This window comes from Carcharodon carcharias, chromosome 1, assembly GCF_017639515.1.
Source record: "Carcharodon carcharias isolate sCarCar2 chromosome 1, sCarCar2.pri, whole genome shotgun sequence".
NCBI classification, from domain to species: domain Eukaryota; kingdom Metazoa; phylum Chordata; class Chondrichthyes; order Lamniformes; family Lamnidae; genus Carcharodon; species Carcharodon carcharias.
This window is the reverse complement of record NC_054467.1, coordinates 170,936,190-170,955,295: the sequence shown is the minus strand read 5'-3', so window position 1 is coordinate 170,955,295 and position 19,106 is coordinate 170,936,190. Positions and strand designations below refer to the sequence as shown.

Below are 19,106 nucleotides of genomic sequence, written 5' to 3'. Positions count from 1 at the left end.
AACTAAACTTGGATTTATGTAGAACCTGTGATGTTCTCAGGATGTGCCAAAGCACTTCAGAACCAAGTTATTTTTGAAATGTGATCACTGCTGTTGTGCAGTAAAGGTAGCAGCTGTTTTGTGCACAGCAAGGTCTTCGAAAAAACAAATTGAGATGAAAGACCAATTAATCTGTTTCTGGTGGAGGAGGAGATATGTTGGCCAGGGCAGGAGAAACTGCTCTCCTTCAAATAGCTCCATGACATTTTCTGTAGCCAACTGAAAAGGCAGACAGGGTTTTGTTTAGCAGTACTCACAAAAATGTAGCATTCCTTTTGCACAGCACTGAAGTATCAGCCTAAGATTGTACGTTCTAAGATTGTACGTTCTAGTCCTAAGGGATGTCAAATCTATCAACCTTCTAACTACAAGAAAGTGTTCTCTTTTACTTGAGAACAATCAGAAGGTTATCTGAAATGGGCACCAAAATAGTTTGTGGAAACAAGTAAAACAGACTATTTTGTCAACAGCCTTTAATGGCAGTTAACCTTCTGTTGCGTTGTAAAGTTTTTAAATTTTTGGAACTCTGTGACATGCTTGAGTTAGAATGACTTCAGAGTTGCTGTAAAGGTAGCAGCTTCCGAGTTAAGATGTCGCTTATGGAATCATAGAATATTACAGCAGGAGGTGGCCTTTCGGCACACCTGTCCATGCCAGCTCTCAGTAAGGACAACACAGCTAGTCTCATTCTCCTGTCCTTACCCCATAGCCTTGCAATTTTTTTTCTCTGCCCTTGCTTAAGCAATTCCCTTTTGAAAGGCACAATTGATCCTGCTTCCCTATACTCTCCAGCGGTGCATTCTAGATCCTAACTACTTATGGCATCAAAAAGTTTGAGGCTATCACCACTGGTTCTTTGACCTTAAATCATGTCACCTGGTTCTCAACCTTTCCGTCAATGGGAATAGCTTCTCTCTATCTGCTCTGTCCGAACCTCTCATGATTTTGAACACTTTTGTCAAATCTCTCAACCTTCTCTAAGGATAACAAACCCAGCTTCTCCACTCGATCCAACTAACCGAAGCCCCTCATCTCTGGAACCATTCTTGTAAATCTTTGTTGCTCTATATCTGAAGTCTTCATACCCTTCCTAACTGCAGTGCCCAGAATTGGATGCAATATTTGAGTTGAGCTTGAACCAGTGTTTTATAATGGTTCATCATGGATTCCTTGCTTTTGTACTTTGTGCCACTATTTGTAAAGCCCAGGATCACATGTCTTTTTAACCACTTTCTCAACCTGCCCTGTCACCTTCAACAATTTGTGATATATGCCCTCGGGTGTCTCTGTTTCTGCACTCCCTTTAGAATTGTATCCTTAATTTTATATTGCTCCCCCTCATTCTTCCTATCAAAATGTATCACGTTGTAGTTCTCTGCATTAGATTTCATCTGTCACATGTCCACTCATTCTACCAGCCTGTCCATGTCCTCTTGATGCCCATCACTATTCTTGTTGCAGTTCGCAGTACTTCCAAGTTTTGTATCAAGTGCAAATTTTGAAACTGTACCCTGCACATCCAAGTCTAGGTAATTAATAAATATATATATATATATATATATATATATATATCAAGAAAATCGGTGGTCTTTGTACTGGTCCCTGGGGAACCCCACTTTATATCTTCCTCCAATACTAAAGATAACCATTCATCACTACTCTTTGTTTCCTGTCACTTAGCTAAGGTCATATCCATGATGTCATTGTACATTTATCCACAGGCTTCAACTTTACTGGCAAGGTTATTATGTGGCACTTTATCAAATTTGGAAATCCACATACCACCTATATGACAATTTTTAGCCCATCCACTGTCTCAATTACCTCCTTTTTCACTATGACTTTGGCAGCATCTTCCTTGGTAAAGACAGATGCAGCTTGCTTATTTAGTTATGCCTCTGTGCATAAATCCCTTGTTTGGCTCCTAATTGGCTCCACTTCTCATACTACCCTTTTACATTTTTATATGCCTACAGAATACTTTTGGATTCCCTTTTATGTCAGCTGCTAGTCTATTCTCAGTCTCTTTTTGCCTCTTTCATTTCCTTTTTCGCTTCTCTGAATTCATATATTCAGCCTGTTCCTCACGTATTATCCACCTGACACCTGTCATGTTTTTCTGTTTCACCTTTCTCTTTATCTCATAACCTAGGGATTGTGGCTTTTGCTGACCTACCTTTTCCCCTTGTGAGAATATACTTTGAGTATACCTGGACCATCTCCTCTTTAAAGGCAGCCCTTTGTGACATTAAGGTTCTGTCTGCCGATTTTTGATTCCAGCTTATCTGGGTCAGATTTGTTCTCACTCAACTGAACTGGGCCCCCTCCGATTAAATACTTGCTTCTTGTCCATTTCCAAAGCTAGCCTAAACCTTATGATACTATGATAACTGTTCCCTAACTGTTCTTCTACTGACATTTGATCTACTTGACACAGCTCGTAACCTAGACCCAGATGCATCAATGTCTCCTTCCTTTTTGGGCTGGAAACATGGTGATCAAGAAAATGTTCCTGGACACACTTCATAAACTCTTCCTCCTCCATGTCCTTTACATTATTGCTATCCCAGTCTATATTAAGATAATTAAAATCCCCCATTATCACTACTCTATAGTTTTTGCACCTCTTTGTAATTTCCTTGCAAAGTTGCTCCTCTATATTTTTCTCACCTGTTGGTGGCCTGTACCACACATGCAGTAGTGTCATAGTATCTCGATTGTTCCTTAACTCTCTTAATAGATTCTGTCCTTGACCCCTCTAGGAAACCCTCTCTTTCATATGCTAATATTCTCCTTAGTCAACACTACCTTGACTGACTCATGGTACAGTTCCACCATCTCATCAAACTAGACTTTATATGGACAAGATGGTAAATGGCACGTTGCACTGTTTTTTTCTCTGCGCTGAATCATCCAACCCCTTCCAGATCTTAAGGTCATGATAGCCCAGTGGTTATGGTACTGGACCAGCAGCCCAGATGTTGAGTTCATATCGCAGCCTGGCACCTCCATCTGTGGAAACAAAATCATCTGCTGGGCTTCAGGGGGCCAATTGATATTGACAAGGGTGAGGGTAATAGAAGTAATAGATCTATTAAAAATATAGGCTAGGTCCTTGCACAGCACATGACCCAGCTCTCTGCAGACCCTCGGGTGCATATCATCTAGCCAGCTGCTTTCTTTGAAATTTTTCAAGTCCTTAATTCTTACCAAACATGTTCATCTACTTTAATACCATGAGTTTAATTTTTTTAAAATTGCCGCCTTTCAAATGTAAACATGGTATTTCCTCAGTGAAATTGAATACATTGCTTTTTCTTTTTGGAATGAAATATTTTGCTTTTTTATTTGTCAAAATTTATGGAATAATACCATGTTTAAACAAATTATGCAGTCACATTAATTCCTAATTTAATATTGTGCATGCTAGCTTCTAAAATGAAAATAATCTATTTTCGATCATTAATTTATGCCCATAAATTATAATGAAGTGAAGACTAAGTTGAATGATGATTCAGTTTTGATATTGTGTAGATGTAGATGGACTATCTGGGACTTGGTCTTCACTCTGAAGATTGGGCATGGGGATGCTATAGAGAAAGCTGAGACATAAAAGAAGGATAGGAAAGAGTAATAGCATTACTCTTTCCAAAAGTTAGTCAAAAGTTCTTACAAACTCGTAACAAGCATAATAGCTTAACTTTGGCCACATTTTTTAAAAGCCTAATGTTTAGGAGTGGGAACCTGGCTGACATTTCCTCTCCCTGACCTGAGGGAGTGAGGCTAATTGTAGTGCTCCTATCACCATGGCTGAGTTGAGCTAACTTGATATGTAATGGCGGCCAAACTTATGGCTTCCCTGATCAGTTTCGTTCAGTTTGTTTGTGTATTTACACTGATCACCACCGCTTTAAGTTCACAGAACTTTAATGGCGTGGTCCTGGAAGCGGTTGCATGATCAAGTGTCATGCAACCAAATCTCCAGGCATACATAGAATCAGAATTACCTGGAAAAACTCAGCAGGTCTGGCAGCATCGGCGAAGAAAAGAGTTGACGTTTCGAGTCCTCATGACCCTTCGACAGAACTTGAAACGTCAACTCTTTTCTCCGCCGATGCTGCCAGACCTGCTGAGTTTTTCCAGGTAATTCTGTTTTTGTTTTGGATTTCCAGCATCCGCAGTTTTTTTGTTTTTATACATAGAATCAGACTTAGAAATTTTAATGTGGGGTCATATTTCTCACTTTAAAATCTTCCCCTTTAAATAAAAAAAGTTTAGTATTTGTTAAACCGACTATCCAAGCACCATTTGCACAACATTGTGTATGAGGAGCCTCCAGCTGTACTGCCTTGATTACACTGCTATATACAGGAGCTGATGGAGGGAGGTGGCTGAGCTCCATATAAGAGTATTTAAACTCAGTTTTAAGAGAATTGATGTTTGAAAAGGTCAGAAGAACAGAACAGTCCAGCATAATCATTGCTTATGCATATTTTTAAGCTGGTTTGAGGAAAATAACTGCATAGTACTAGCAATGTATCACCAATGCGCAGAGCAAGAGTATATTTAATTCTTTGGATGAAAGAAACAGCTCAGCAATATAAGAACTTTTTAGGTGGGGAGAGGGACTCATTTGTTACTTATTGAAATTAAAATGAACTGACAGTTGTGATCTTATTTGTGGCATTTTCTGTGTTTTTGATTTTTTAAATTATCTGTAGATGTTAATCCCCTGAGCAGATGAGCTATGTGATTAAACTGGCATTCTGAATTGCTAATTAGAGCCTTAAGTATCTTAATCAGTGCTCAGGTGTTTGATGTTGAGATTATTGAGATACTGCAGTATTTTAGATCCATTATCAGTTTATACTATTCATTTGTTTATTTTGTAACTGTTAAATGTCAAAGAAACTCAGCTACTTTTTTATTGCCACCTTATAGGTTAGTGACATTGGAAAACAGCCCATCAATCACTCCAGAGCTTCTTGGAATTTTTCAGAATATGTCTGCTTTACTTGGTAAGTATAGGTTAGTGTTGTGGCTCGATAGTGAAAGTCACAGATTTATACAGAAATATTTTTCGACAGTTTTCTGCATAATTCCATGTGCCACAGTTGCAAACGTCAATAATTCTACTGTCTTCACTTTATCAAAAGTTTTGACTTAAGCTACCTACTTAGGGTAGAGGTTTGTCACTGTTTGTTTCTCTTGCTCAACTGAATTTAGAAGGGGAGGGAATATGTAAGATGAAAATATTTTTTTAAATGACTTGTAAATAGTCCTTTGTGGTAAAGTTAAGCTGATATTTATAGCTACAGCTTTTTAAATAAATTCTATCCAGCATTGATAGTTTGTGATTTACATTCCTAAGCATTTGTTCCTCCTTATATGTTTTTTAAAAACCTTTATTCAGTAATGTATAAACTGTCAAGACCCCAAATCTTTACTAACGTTGTTATTGTAGAGAAACACAGTTGATAGTGGTGGATTCAGTAATGGAATTACCATCACTGAATCCCCCACCATCAACACCCTGAAAGTTACCAACAACCAGAAACTGACTGGACTGTGGCTACAAGGGGCAGGTCAGAGGCTAAGAATCCTGCAACAAGCAACTCACCACCTCACTCCCCAAAGCCTGTCCACCATCTACAAGGCATAAGTCAGGAGTGTGATGGAATACACCCCACTTGTCTGGATGAGTGCAGCTCCCACAAAACTGAAGAAGCTTGACACCATCCAAGACAAAGCAGCCCGCTTGATTAGCACCACATCCACAAACATTCACTCCCTCCACCACCAAGACACAGTAGCAGCAGTGTTCTGATGGGAAGTCAGTCGGACTCAGGGCATTGGCTGTGTTCCTCTCTGCAGATGCTGTCAGACCTGCTGAGTTTTTCCAGGTATTTTTGTTTTTGGTGTAGCAGCAGCGTGTACCATCTACAAGATGCACTGCAGGAATTCACTAAGGCTCCTTCGACAGCACCTTCTAAACCCATGACCGCTACCATCTAGAAGGGCAAGGGCAGCAGATAGATGGGAACACCACCACCTGGACGTTCCCCTCCAAGTCACTCAGCATCCTGACTTGGAAATTTATTGCTGTTCCTTCAATGTCGCTGGGTCAAATTCCTGGAACTCCCTTCTTCACAGCACTTTGGGTGTACCTACACCACATGGACTGCAGCGGTTCAAGAAGGCAGCTCACTACACCTTCTCGAGGGCAACTAGGGATGGGCAATAAATGCTGGCCAAGCCAGCGAAGCGCACATTCCATGAATGAATAAAAAAAAGAGTAGTCATAAAGTTTTACAACATGGAAAGAGGCCTTTCAGCCCATTGTGTCCACACCAGTCATCAAGCCCCAATCTTCTCTAATCCCATTTTCCAGCACTTCGCCCATAGCCTTGTGTGGTATGGTGTTTCAAGTGTTCATCTAAGCACTTCTTAAATGGTGTGAGGGTTCCCACCTCTACCACCCCCTGAGGCAGAGAGTTCCAGATATCCCCTACCCTCTGGATGAAAAACCTTCTCCTCAAATCACTTCCTGCCCCTTACCTTAAACATATGCCCCCTGATTATTGACCCCTCCACAAAGGGGAACAGTTTCCTCCTGTCTACCCTATCTATGCCCCTCATAATTTTGTACACCTCAATCACGTCCCGCCCTCAGCCTTCTCTGCTTGAAGGAAAACAGCCCCAGCCTATCTAGTCTTTCTTCGTAGCTGAAACGCTGCAGCCCAGGCAACATCCTAGTGAATCTCCTCTGCACTCTCTCTGGTGCAATCACATCCTTCCTATCATGTGGCGACCAGAACTGCACACAGTGCTCCAGATGTGGCCTAATGCTTTATGCAGCTCCATCATAACCTTCCTGCTCTTCTATTCAATGCCTCGACTAATAAAGGCAGGTATCCCGCATGCCTTCTTAACCACGTTATCTATCTGTCCTGCTGCCTATGGACATGCACACCAAAGTCCCTCTGATCCTTTGTGGTGATTCTAGGGTGCTACCTTTCATCGTGTAGTCCCTTACCTTGTTAGTCCTCCCAAAATGCATCACCTCACACTTTTCAGGATTAAATTCCATTTGCCATTGCTCTGCCCATCCGACCAGCCTGTCTATATCGTCCTGTAGTCTAAGGCTTTTCTCCTCGCTATTTACCACATCACCAATTTTCATATCATCTGCGAATCATACCTCCTACATTCATGTCTAGAAAAATTCAATCAAATTTGTTAGACATGATCTCCTGACGAAGCCATGCTGACTGCCCCTTATTAATCCTTGCCTCTCCAAGTGGAGATTAATTCAGTCACTCAGAATTTTTTCCAAAAGTTTCCCTATCACTGATGTTAGACTCATTGGCTTATCCCTACCACCCTTGAATAATGGTACCACGTTAGCTGTCCTCTAGTCCCCTGGCACCTTTCCTGTGGTCAGAGAGGATTTGAAAATTAATGTCAGGGTCCCTGCAATCTGCTCCCTTGCCTCCCATAGCAGCCTGGGATACATCTCATCTGGGCCTCGGGATTTATCCACTTAAGTCCACTAAAACCACTAATACCTCCTCCCTCTCGATGCTAATTTGTCCAAGTATATCACAGTCCCCCTCCCCGATTTCTATACCTACATCATCCTTCTCTATAATGAATGCAAATGCAAAGTACTCATTTAAAACCTCACCCACAACTTCTGGCTCCTCTCTCAGGTTGCCACTTTGGTCCCGAATGGGCCCTACTCTTTTCCTGGGTATCCTCTCGCCCCTAATATAAAATGCCTTTGGATCTTCCTTTATTTTGCCTGCCAGTGTTTTTTCAGGCCCTGTCCTCGGTCTCCAAATTTCTTTGTTAAGTAACCCCCTGCACTTTCTATATTCCTCTAGGGCTTCCGCTGTTTTGAGCTCTCGGTATCCACCATAAGCTTCACTTTTTTTCCTCATCCAATGCTGTACATTCCTCAACATCCAGGGTTCTCTGGACTTGTTGGTCCCACCCTCCACCTTTATGGGAGCATGTTGGCCCTGCGCTCTCGCTATTTCCTTTTTGAATGACTCTCACTGTTCTAATGTAGACTTTCCTGCAAGTAGCTGCTCCCAGTCCACTTTGGCCAAATCCTGTCTTATGTTAAAATCGGCCTTCCTCCATTCAGAACCTTTATTTGCAGTCCATCTTTGTCCTTTTTCATAACTACCATAAATCTTAATGATTTATGGTGACTATTACGGAAATGCTCCCCCCACTGACACTTCCACCACTTGCCTGGCTTCTTTCCCTAAAACCACGTCCAACATCACCCCCTCTCTTCGAGAACTTTCTACGTGCTGTCTTAAAAAGCTCTCCTGGGTGCATTTTAAGAATTCTGCCCCCTCTAAGCCTTTCACACTTTGTCTATCCCAATTAATATTGGAGAAGTTGAAACCCCCTACTATTATTACCCTATTATTTTTACACTTCTCTGAGATTTGCTTACATATCTGCCATTCTATCTCTCCCTGACTGTTTGGGGGCCTATAGTACACTCTCAGCAATGTGATTGCCCACTTTTTGTTTTTAAGTTCCATCCATATGGCTGCATTTGAGGAACCTTCTAAGATATCATTCCCCCCACTTATTGCAATAATTGACTCCTTGATCAATATTGTGACACCACCTCTTTTACGCCCCCCTCCTGAAGATCCTATACCCTGGAATATTGAACTGCCAGTCTTGCCACTCTTTTAACCGTGTCTGCATGATAGCATATCCCCATGTGTTAATCAAAACCCTCATCTCATCTGCCTTACTCATAAGACTCCTTGATTTAAAATAAATGCGATCCAGCCTTACCATGCTTCCTTGTGCCTTAACTTCTCTATATATGCTCTGCCTTCCAGACTGACTTGGTTTTTCATATATACTTGTCTGTACATCACCCTCTACTATACCTCCACTTCATATGCCATCCCTCTCCCAGCAAAACCCCAACCCAGCAAGGATGTTGGTCCCATTCCGGTTAAGGTGCAACTCGCCAGACTTGTACAGGTCCCACCTCCCCCAGAAATGGACCCAGTAATCCAGGAATCTAAAGCCCTCCCTCCCGCACCAACTCTTCAGCCACGCATTCATCTGATCTATCCGCCTATTCCTACACTCACTAGCACGTGGCACCGGGAGTAATCCAGAGATTACAACCTTTGAGGTCCTGCTTTTCAATCTGCTGCTGGTTCCCTGAATTCTTGTTGCAGGATCTCATTCCTATCTATCTATCTATGTCGTTGGTACCAATGTGAACCACAATCTCTGATTGTTCGCCCTCCCCCTTGATAATGCCCTGCAGCTGTTCAGTGACACCCTTGACCCTGGCCCCAGGGAGGCAACACAGCATCCTGGAGTTATGTCTGCGGCCGCAGAAGCACCTGTCTGTACCCCTCACTATTGCACCTCCTACCACTATTGCCCTTCCTCTCTTTCTCATCCATGCTTGTGCAGCTGGGCTCTGGCTGCACTCCCAGAGAAAGCGTCACTCTCACTGTTTTCTAACGCAGGAAAACTGTTCTTGAATGAGATGCACTCCGGGGCTTTCCTGACTATCTGTCTGCCTGCCTTTTTCCGACTGGTGGTCACTCATTTCTTCTTTGACTGCACTTCCTTGAACTGCGGGGTGACCATGTATAAAAACGTGCAATCCACGTAACTCTCAGCCTCACGGATGCACTGTTGTGCTTCCAGCCGACAGTCAAGCTCTGAAACCCGGCACTCCAGCTGGCCACACTTGTGGCACTTCCACCAGATGTGGTCCTTCAGACTGCCAGGAGTGTCTAAGACTTCCCAAGTTCTGCAGGTTGTGCAACATGTGGGTCTGAGCTCCCATGCCGTATCTTTAGTTAAAGTACTCTTACCCTAAATTTAAGCCAAGTAGAAAATTATTTAAGTTTCTTTCTTTTTTAAAAGAAAGCTAGAACTCTTACCTTTCCTTAATGTACTTTAATGTGGAGAAAAACAACTTATCCATTACCTACCAATGAACTCTCTGCTTTACGCTCGCGTCACTTTCGTCAGCCTTCTTGAATTAGACCATAAGACAATAAGACATAGGAGCAGAAATTAGGCCATTCGGCCCATTGAGTCTGCTCCGCCATTCAATCATGGCTGATAAGTTTCTCAACCCCATTTTCCCACCTTCTCCCCGTAACCTTTGATCCCCTTACCAATCAAGAACCTATCTATTTCGGTCTTAAATATACTCAGTGACCTGGCCTCCACAGCCTTTTGTGGCAATGAATTCCATAGATTCACCACTCTCTGGCTGAAGAAGTTTCTCCTCATCTCTGTTCTAAAAGGTCTTTCCTTTACTCTGAGGCTGTGCCCTCAGGTCCTAGTCTCTCCTACTAATGGAAACATCTTCCCCCACGTCCACTCTATCCAGGCCTTTCAGTATTCTGTAAGTTTCAATCAGATCCCCCCTCATCCTTCTAAACTACATCGAGTATAGACCCAGAGTCCTCAAACGTTCCTCATATGTTAAGGCTTTCATTCCTGGGATCGTTCTCGTGAACCTCCTCTGGACCCTCTCCAGGGCCAGCACATCCTTCCTGAGATACGGGGCCCAAAATTTCTCACAATATTCTAAATGTGGTCTGACCAGAGCCGTATAAGCTTCAGCAGCACATCCCTGCTTTTATATTCTAGTCCTCTCGAAATAAGTGCCATTGCGTTTGCATTCCTAACTACTGACTTAACCTGCAAGTTAATCTTAAGAGAATCCTGGACTAGGACTCCCAAGTCCCTTTGCACTCCAAACTTCTGAATTCTCTCCCCATTTAGAAAATAGTCTATGCCTCTATTCTTCCTACCAAAATGCATGACCTCACACTTCCCCACGTTGTATTCCATCTTGCCACTTCTTTGCCCATTCTCCTAACATGTCCAAATCCTTCTGCAGTTTCCCCGCCTCCTCAATGCTACCTGCCCCTCCACCTATCTTTGTGTCATCTGCAAACTTAGCCAGGATGCCCTCAGTTCCTTCATCTAGATCATTAATGTATAAAGTGAAAAGTTGTGGTCCCAACACTGACCCCTGCGGAACTCCACTAGTCACGAGCCGCCATCCTGAGAAGGACCCCCTTATCCCCACTCTTTGCCTCCTGCCAGACAGTCAATCTTCTATCCATGCTAGTACCTTGTCTCTAACACCATGAGCTCTTATCTTACTGAGCAGCCTCCTGTGCGGCACCTTGTCAAAGGCCTTCTGGAAGTCCAAGTAGATAACATCCATTGACTCTCCTTTGTCTAACCTATTCATTACCTCCTCAAAGAATTCTAACAGATTTGTCAGGCATGACCTCCCCTTGATGAAACCATGCTGACTTTGCCTGATTTTACCATGCACTTCCAAGTATTCTGAAATCTCATCCTTAATAATGGACTCTAAAATCTTACCAAACGACCGAGGTCAGGCTAATCGGCCTGTAATTTCCTGTCTCTTGCCTCACTCCCTTCTTAAACAGGGGGGTTACATTAGTGATTTTCCAGTCTTCTGGGGATCCTCCCTGACTCGAGTGATTCCTGAAAGATCACCACTAACGCCTCCACTATCTCTTCAGCTATCTCCTTCAGAACTCTGGGGTGTAATCCATCTGGCTCAGGTGACTTATCCACCTTCAGACCTTTCAGTTTTCCTAGCACCTTCTCCTTGGTAATGGCCACTATACTCACCTCTGCCCCCCGACTCTCTTGAACCTGTGGGATGTTACTCGTCAGTCTTCACGGTGGAAGACACGCAAAGTACCTATTCAGTTCCTCCGCCATTTCTTTGTTCCCCAGCGTCATTTTCCAGCAGCCCAATGTCCACTTTTGCCTTACCCTTTATATATCTAAAAAAATTCTTGCAATCTTCTTTTATATTACTGGCTAGTTTACCCTCATATTTAATCTCCTCCCTCATATCTTTTTTTAGCTGTCCTCTGTTGGTCTTTGTAGGCTTCCCAATCCCCTGGTTTCCCACTGCTCTTCGCCACACTGTATGCTTTCTCTTTAGCTTTTATGCTGTCCCTGACTTCCCTTTGTCAGCCATGGTTGCCTCGTCCTCCCTTTAGCATGCTTCTTCTTCCTAGGGATGAATTTTTGCTGTGTCTCCCAAATTACTCCCAGAAACTCCTGCCATTGCTGTTCCACTGTCTTTCCTGCTAGGCTCATCTCACAGTCAATTCTGGCCAGCTCCTCCCTCATGCCTCTGTAGTTGCCTTTATTCAACTGTAATACCATTACATCTGATTCCAGTTTTTTCCTCTCAAATTACAGGGTAAATTCTATCATATTATGGTCACTTCCTCCTAAGGGTTCCTTCACCTTAAGCTCCCTTATCAAATTTGCGTCATTACACATCACTAAATCGAGAATTGCCTGTTCCCTAGTGGGCTCCACCACAAGCTGCTCCAAAAAGCAATCTTGTAGAAATTCCTTTTCTTGGGATCCACTACCAACCTGATTTTCCCAGTCTACCTGCATATTGAAATCCCCTATGATTACTTTAACCTTGCCTTTCTTACACACCTTTTCTATCTCCTGGTGTATCTTGTGCCCCACATCCTGATTACTGTTCGGAGGCCTGTACATAATTCCCATTGTGGTTTTTTTTACCTTTGCGGTTCCTCATCTCTACCCACACAGATTCTACACCATCTGACCCTACGTCATTTCTTGCTATTGATCTGATTTGATTTCTTACTAACAAAGCAACCCCACCCCCTCTGCCAACCTGCCTATCTTTTCGATAGGATGTATATCCTTAGATATTTAGCTCCCAGTCCTAATCCCCTTGCAGCCATATCTCCATGATGCCCACCACATCATACCTGCCAATTTCAATCTGCGCCACAAGCTCACTTACCTTATTTCGTATACTGCGTGCATTCAGATACAACACCTTCAGCCCTGTATTTCCTGTCCCCCTTCTCATTGTCGTACCTTTATCTGATGTACGTGAAGTTAGATTCCTAGCCCTTTCCAAACACTGTGTCCTATTTTGTGTTCTGGAGACTTTAATAGCCTCTTCTGGGCTCTCCTTTCTTTTCAGTGTTTTCATAATTTTCCATGAAGTTGAATCCACGCCCTCCCCCCCACCCCCACACGCTAACCTGCTGCTTTGTTTCCCATTAGTCATACTTCTTGGAGTTTTACCCCCCCCTTTCTAGTTTAAAATCCTGTTGACCACCCTATTTACCCTTTTCGCTAGAACATTGGTCCCAGATCGGTTCAGGTGGAGACCATCCGAACGGTACAGATCCCTCCTGTTCCAGTACTCATGCCAGTGCCTCACGAAATGGAACTCCTCTTTCTCGCACCACTCCTTTAGCCACGTGTTTACTTCCCTTATTCTCGCGTCCCTATGCCAAATTCTGGCGAGGATCCTGCTTTATCCCCCAACCTCTCACTGCCTCCTCCCCCGACCTCTCGCTGCCTCCTCCCCCAACCTCTCGCTGCCTCCTCCCTGACCTCTCGCTGCCTCCTCCCCCGACATAAGGGAAAGGATTGAATCTAGTATTAGTAATTGATGTGTGAAGATTTCTGCAATTCCCAACGAACTTGAGAATGGAATAAGCTAATGATACCTAGTGTAACCGTTTATAACTAAAGTATTGCAATTCGGCATGTTTGTACTTTGCACTTTGGCCAGCGCATGTTATTTCTGTGTGTTCAATTCCCTGCTGCATATACATTCTCTGATATTGGCAGTTCCCCTAAAGTATGTGCAGGATTTGTGTTTGGGCCTGAAGTCCTCACACTCAGTTGCTGGTTTATAACTGGGTTCTTCACACAGGATGATTGACGTGTAAAATGGATTTGTGTGTAAGATTGTGGAGGCAAAAATCTCAGAATCTTTTAAGAAATAATCAGATGTTGCGATGGGGAGGCTAGCCTTTTCTGCATAGGTGAGGAGAGTTGGGCAAAAGAACTTCACAAAGTACCTTGTGACTGTGCTATGATTGGGAGAAGGAGCAGGAATGAAAGAATTCAATTAAATCATCTTTTTCCTGTCCATAAAATTTTTAATGCGTTAGTGATATTAGAGATCAATTCTAACCATGTATGTTGCAATGGCCAAGTAGTATTGTCACTGGACTATAATCCAGAGACCAAGGGTAATGCTCTGGGGATCCGGTTTCAAATCCTGGCAAATGGTGGAATTTGAATTCAATAAAAATCTGGAATTTAAAGTCTAATGATGACCATGAAATCATTGTCGTTTGTCATAAAAACACATCTGGTTAGGGAAGGAAATCTGCCATTTTAATTGCTGTGGCCTACATGTGACTAGTCTGTGACTAATCTGTTGATTCTTAAATGGCCCAGCAAGCCACTCAGTTGTATCAAACCACTATAAAATCTCAAAAAAGGAATGAAACCGGATGGACCACACGGCATCGATTAGGCACCAGAAACGACAATGGCAAACTCAGCCCTGTTGACAAACAAAGTCCTCCTTGCTAACATCTGGGGGTTAGTGTCAACATTGGGAGAGCTGTCTCACAGATTAGTCGAGTAACAGCCTGACATAGTCATCCCCACAGAATCTTATCGTACAGATCATGTCCCAGACACCAACATCACCATCCCTGGGTATGCCCTTTCCCACCGACAGGGCAGGCCCTGCAAATGTGGCGGCACAGTGGTGTACAGTCAGGGGGGAGTTGCCCTGAGAGTCCTCAACGTTGACTCCGGAATCAATGAAGGTCATGGCATCAGTTCAAACCTCCTGCTGATTACCTCATCCCGCCCTCCCTCAGTTGATGAATCAGTGTTCCTCCATGTTGAGCACCACTTGGAGGAAGCACTGAGGGTGGCAAGAGTGCAGAATGTACTCTGGGTGGGAGGCTTCAATGTCCATCACCAAGACTGGCTCGGTAGCACCACCACTGACCCAGCTGGCTGAGTCCTAAAGGATATAGCTGCTAGACTGGGTCTGTGGCAGGTGGTGAGGGAACCAACAAGAGGGAAAAACATACCACCTCACCAACCTGCCTGCCCCAGATGCATCTCCCCATGACAGTATTGGTAGGAGTGACCACCTCAGAGTTGCTGTGGAGACAAAGTCCCGCCTTCACATTGAGGATACCCTCCATCATGTTGTGTGGCACTACCACTGTGCTAAATGGCATAGAACAGATCTAGCAGCTGAAGACTGGGCATCCATGAGGCGCTGTAGGCCACCAGCAGCAGCAGAATGGTACTTGAACACAGTCTGTAACTTCGTGGCCAGCATTAACCCACTCTACCATTATCATCAAGCCAGGTGATCAACCGTGGCTCAGTGAAGAGTGCAGGAAGGCATGCCAGGAGCAGCACTAGGCATACCGAAAAATGAGCTGTCAACCTGCTGAAGCTATAACACAGGACTACTTGCGTGCCAAACAGCATAAGCAACAAGAGATAGACAGAGCTAAGCAATCCCATAACCAATGGATCAGATCTAAGCTTTGCATCCTGCCACATCCAGTCGTGAATGGTGGTGGACAATTAAACAACTCACTGGAGTATCCCCTTCCACAATGATGGGGTAGCCCAGCATGTCAGTGGAAAAGATCAGGCTGAAGCATTTGCTACAGTCTTCAGCCAGCATTGCCGAGTGGATGATCCTCAACATCACAGATGCCAGTCTTCATCCGATTTGATTCACTCCACGTGATATCAAGAAACGGCAGAAGGCACTGGATTCTGCAAAGGCTATGGGCCCTGACAATATTCTGGCAATAGTCCTGAAGACTTGTGCTCCAGAACTTGCCGTGCCCCTAGCAAGGTAATTCCAATACAGCTACAGCACTGGCATCTATCCAGCTATGTGGAAAATTGCCCAGGTATGACCTGTACACAAAAAGCAGGACAAATCCAACCCAGCCAATTACCGCCCCATCAGTCTACTCTCCATCATCAGTAAAGTGATGGAAGGGGTCACCAACAGTGCTGTCAAGCGGCACTTACTGAGCAATAGCCTGCATACTGACGCCAGGTTTGGGTTCTGCCAGGGTCAGTCAGCTCCTGACCTCATTACAGCCTTGATTCAAACATAGACTAAAGAGCTGAACTCCGTGTGGCCTATCGTGTCTGTGCTCTCTGGAAGAATGACTCACCCAGTCCCACTACCCCAACTTTCACCCGTAGACCTGAAAATTTTGTTGCTTCAGATAATTATCCAATTCTCTTTTGAAAACTACAATTAAGTTTGCCTTCACCACACCCTCAGGCAGAGCAATGGAGATCCTAACATGTTCTGCGGTAAACGTTTTTTCTCATGTCATCGTTGCTTCTTTTGGCAATCATCCGAAATCGGTGTCCTCTGGTTCTCAGTCCTTCTGCCAATGGGAACAGTTTCTCCCTATCTACTCTGTCTAGATCCCTCATGATTGTGAAAACCTCTAACAAACCTCATTTTAATCTTACCTTCTCCAAGGAGAATAGCCCCAGCTTCTCCAATCTATCCACACAGCTGAAGTTCTTCATCCCTGGAACCATTCTCCTGAATCTTTTATGCACCCTCTTTAATGCCTTCACATCTTTCCTAAAATGTGATGCCCAGAACTGAACATGGTACTGCAGTTGATGTCGAACCAGAGATTCATGCAGGTTCATCATAACTTCCTAGCCTTTGTACTCTCTGCTCCTGTTAATAAAGCCCAGGATCCCGATTGCTTTACTAAGCAGTTTCTCAACACATTTTGCCACCTCCAATAATTTGTGCATGTATACCCCAGGCCCCCATGCTCCTGCACCCTCTTTCTTTTATACCCTTTATTTTTCTATTGCCTCTCCTCGTTCTTCCTACCAAAATGTATCACTTTACGCTTCTCTATGTTAAATTGCATCTGCCACTTGTCTGTCTGTTCAACCCGCCTGCCTTAGTCCTTCTGAAGTTTATCACTATCCTCATCATAGTTCACAGTACTTCAAAGTTTTGTATCATCTGCAAATTCTGAAATTATGCCCTGTACACCAAGGCCATGGCCATTAATACAGATCAAGAAAAGCACTGGCCCGAGCACCATTATAAGCTTTCCCCCAGTTTGAAAAACAATTGTTCACCAGTACTCTGTTTTCTGTCACTTAGCTAGTTTCATATGCATACTGCCACTGCCCACTTTATTCCGTGGGCCTCAACTTTGCTGACAAGCCTGGCACTTAGGTGGCACTTCATCAGAAGCTTTTTGGAAATCCATGTGCACCACATCAACCGCATTATTGTCATCAATTCTCTTTGTCACCGCATCAAAAAATCCAAACAAGTTTGTTAAACATTATTTTCCCTTAACAAACCCATGCTGACTTAATTAATCCGTATTTGTCCAAGTGACAATTAATTTTGTCCCGAATTATTATTTCTACTTATCCTCCTTTTGAATGACCACCTCCTGTGCTGTTACCCATTCTATGTCTGTGATTTAATTCTAAATATTGGGTAGTTTGCAGCCATTGCTTGTAGTCCCCACATCAAATTCTGCATCCTAGCTACCAACTCAAAACTCTTCCTGGCAACAGTCTGAGATTAGAATAGCCTTTTTACAACTTCGGTGTCACATGATGAGCTTCTGACCTCATATTCGTACCACCAGTGAGACAGCCTACTTCCATCTCCGTAACATTGCCCAGCTTCACCCTGTCTTAGCTCATCTGCAGCTGAGATCCTTGTTCATACCTCATTCATACCTCTATCTTTGATTCTTCTAAGGCATTACTGACTGGTCTCCCTCGTTTTAACCCTCTTCAAACTTGATGTCATCTAAAATTCTGCTGCCGGCGTCATAACTCGTGCCAAGTTTGGTTCTGCTAGAACCCCTGTGCTCACTGATCTCTCAGTTAAGTATCAGCCTGATTTTAAAATTCCGATCTCTATGTGGCCTCCCCCCCTCCCTAATTCTATAATATCCTCCAGCCCCACAACCTTTCCAGATATCCGTGTTCTTGTAATTCTGGACTCTTGAGCATTACAGATTTTAATGGCTCCACCATTGGCTGCCATGCCTTCAGTCAGCTAGGCCCTAAACTTTGAAATGCCCTCCCTACACCTCTCTGCTTCTCTACCTCACTTTCCTCCTTTAAGACACTCCCTCAAAACTACCTCTTTGACCAAGCTTTTGGTCATCTGTCCTAGTATCTCCTTATGTGACTTGATCTCACATTTTGTTTTATAATGCTGCTGTGAAACCCCTTGCAATGTTTTATTACAGTAAAGGTGCAATATAAATATATTTGGGTGGTGAACTGCATGTATACTTTTCCTGCATTATGCATTCATAAGGGGAAATCCATACATGTCACGAGAAAACCTTCATGTAAACATTTAAAATGAAAATCTCTACAGTCAATGACAGCTGACAAAGCCAATTGAATCACTTTTTTCTTTTGAAAAAACATTTTGCCATTTTTCCATCTAAAACTAATATTGTTAAAATAAGCTTTTAAGCAACCTACATTTAATTAGAGCCTTAACATAGGAAAGAAACATCTCGAGGCACTTCACAGAGGCATAATTAGATTTTAACAAAAGCCAGAAGAAGGTGTGACCAAAAACTTGTTCAAAGTCGTGTTTTTTATTCTTTCATCTGATTTGGGTACCACTGGCAAGGCCAGCATTTGTTGTCCATCCCTAATTGCCCTTGAACTGAATGGCATGTTTTGCCATTTCAGAGGGCAGTTTTAGAGTCAACCACATTGCTGTGGAATAAAATCAGAAGCGCTAGAAAATCTCAGGTCTGCCAGCACCTGTAGAAAGAGAAATTGAGTTAACTTTTCAAGTCAAAAAAGGCTCTTCTTTGGAGCTGTTCAGTGAATGAAGATGAATGCTATACCGGGGGAGTAACTAGGGTGAAAGAGGTTTTAATGAAGGCAAGGGCATCAAAGGTGATGGAGAGTGTACAATTTAATTGATCAGTAGCTGCATAAATACCATGATGAATTGCAGCCCAAAGGCAAAATAGAAAGTTGAAAGTGCAGTGAAAACGTTTTAGAAATTCATTCATGGGAAGTGGGAATGACTGACAAAGCTAGCATTTACTGCTCTTCCTGAAGTGCCCTCAAATGAGTGGCTTGATAGG

The 19,106-nt window shown here is 43.3% G+C and overlaps 1 protein-coding gene across 5 annotated transcripts in view; it reads left to right on the top strand.

Annotated features, from left to right (window-relative positions):
• ipo11 (importin 11) overlaps positions 1-19,106 on the top strand; it is a 699,237-nt gene that overhangs the window by 370,172 nt on the left and 309,959 nt on the right. For all 5 annotated transcript variants that reach the window (XM_041187080.1, XM_041187063.1, XM_041187071.1 and 2 more), the window contains one exon: positions 4,981-5,057. In XM_041187080.1, coding sequence (XP_041043014.1) covers positions 4,981-5,057 — 77 coding nt within the window. The remainder of the gene's footprint in view (positions 1-4,980; positions 5,058-19,106) is intronic.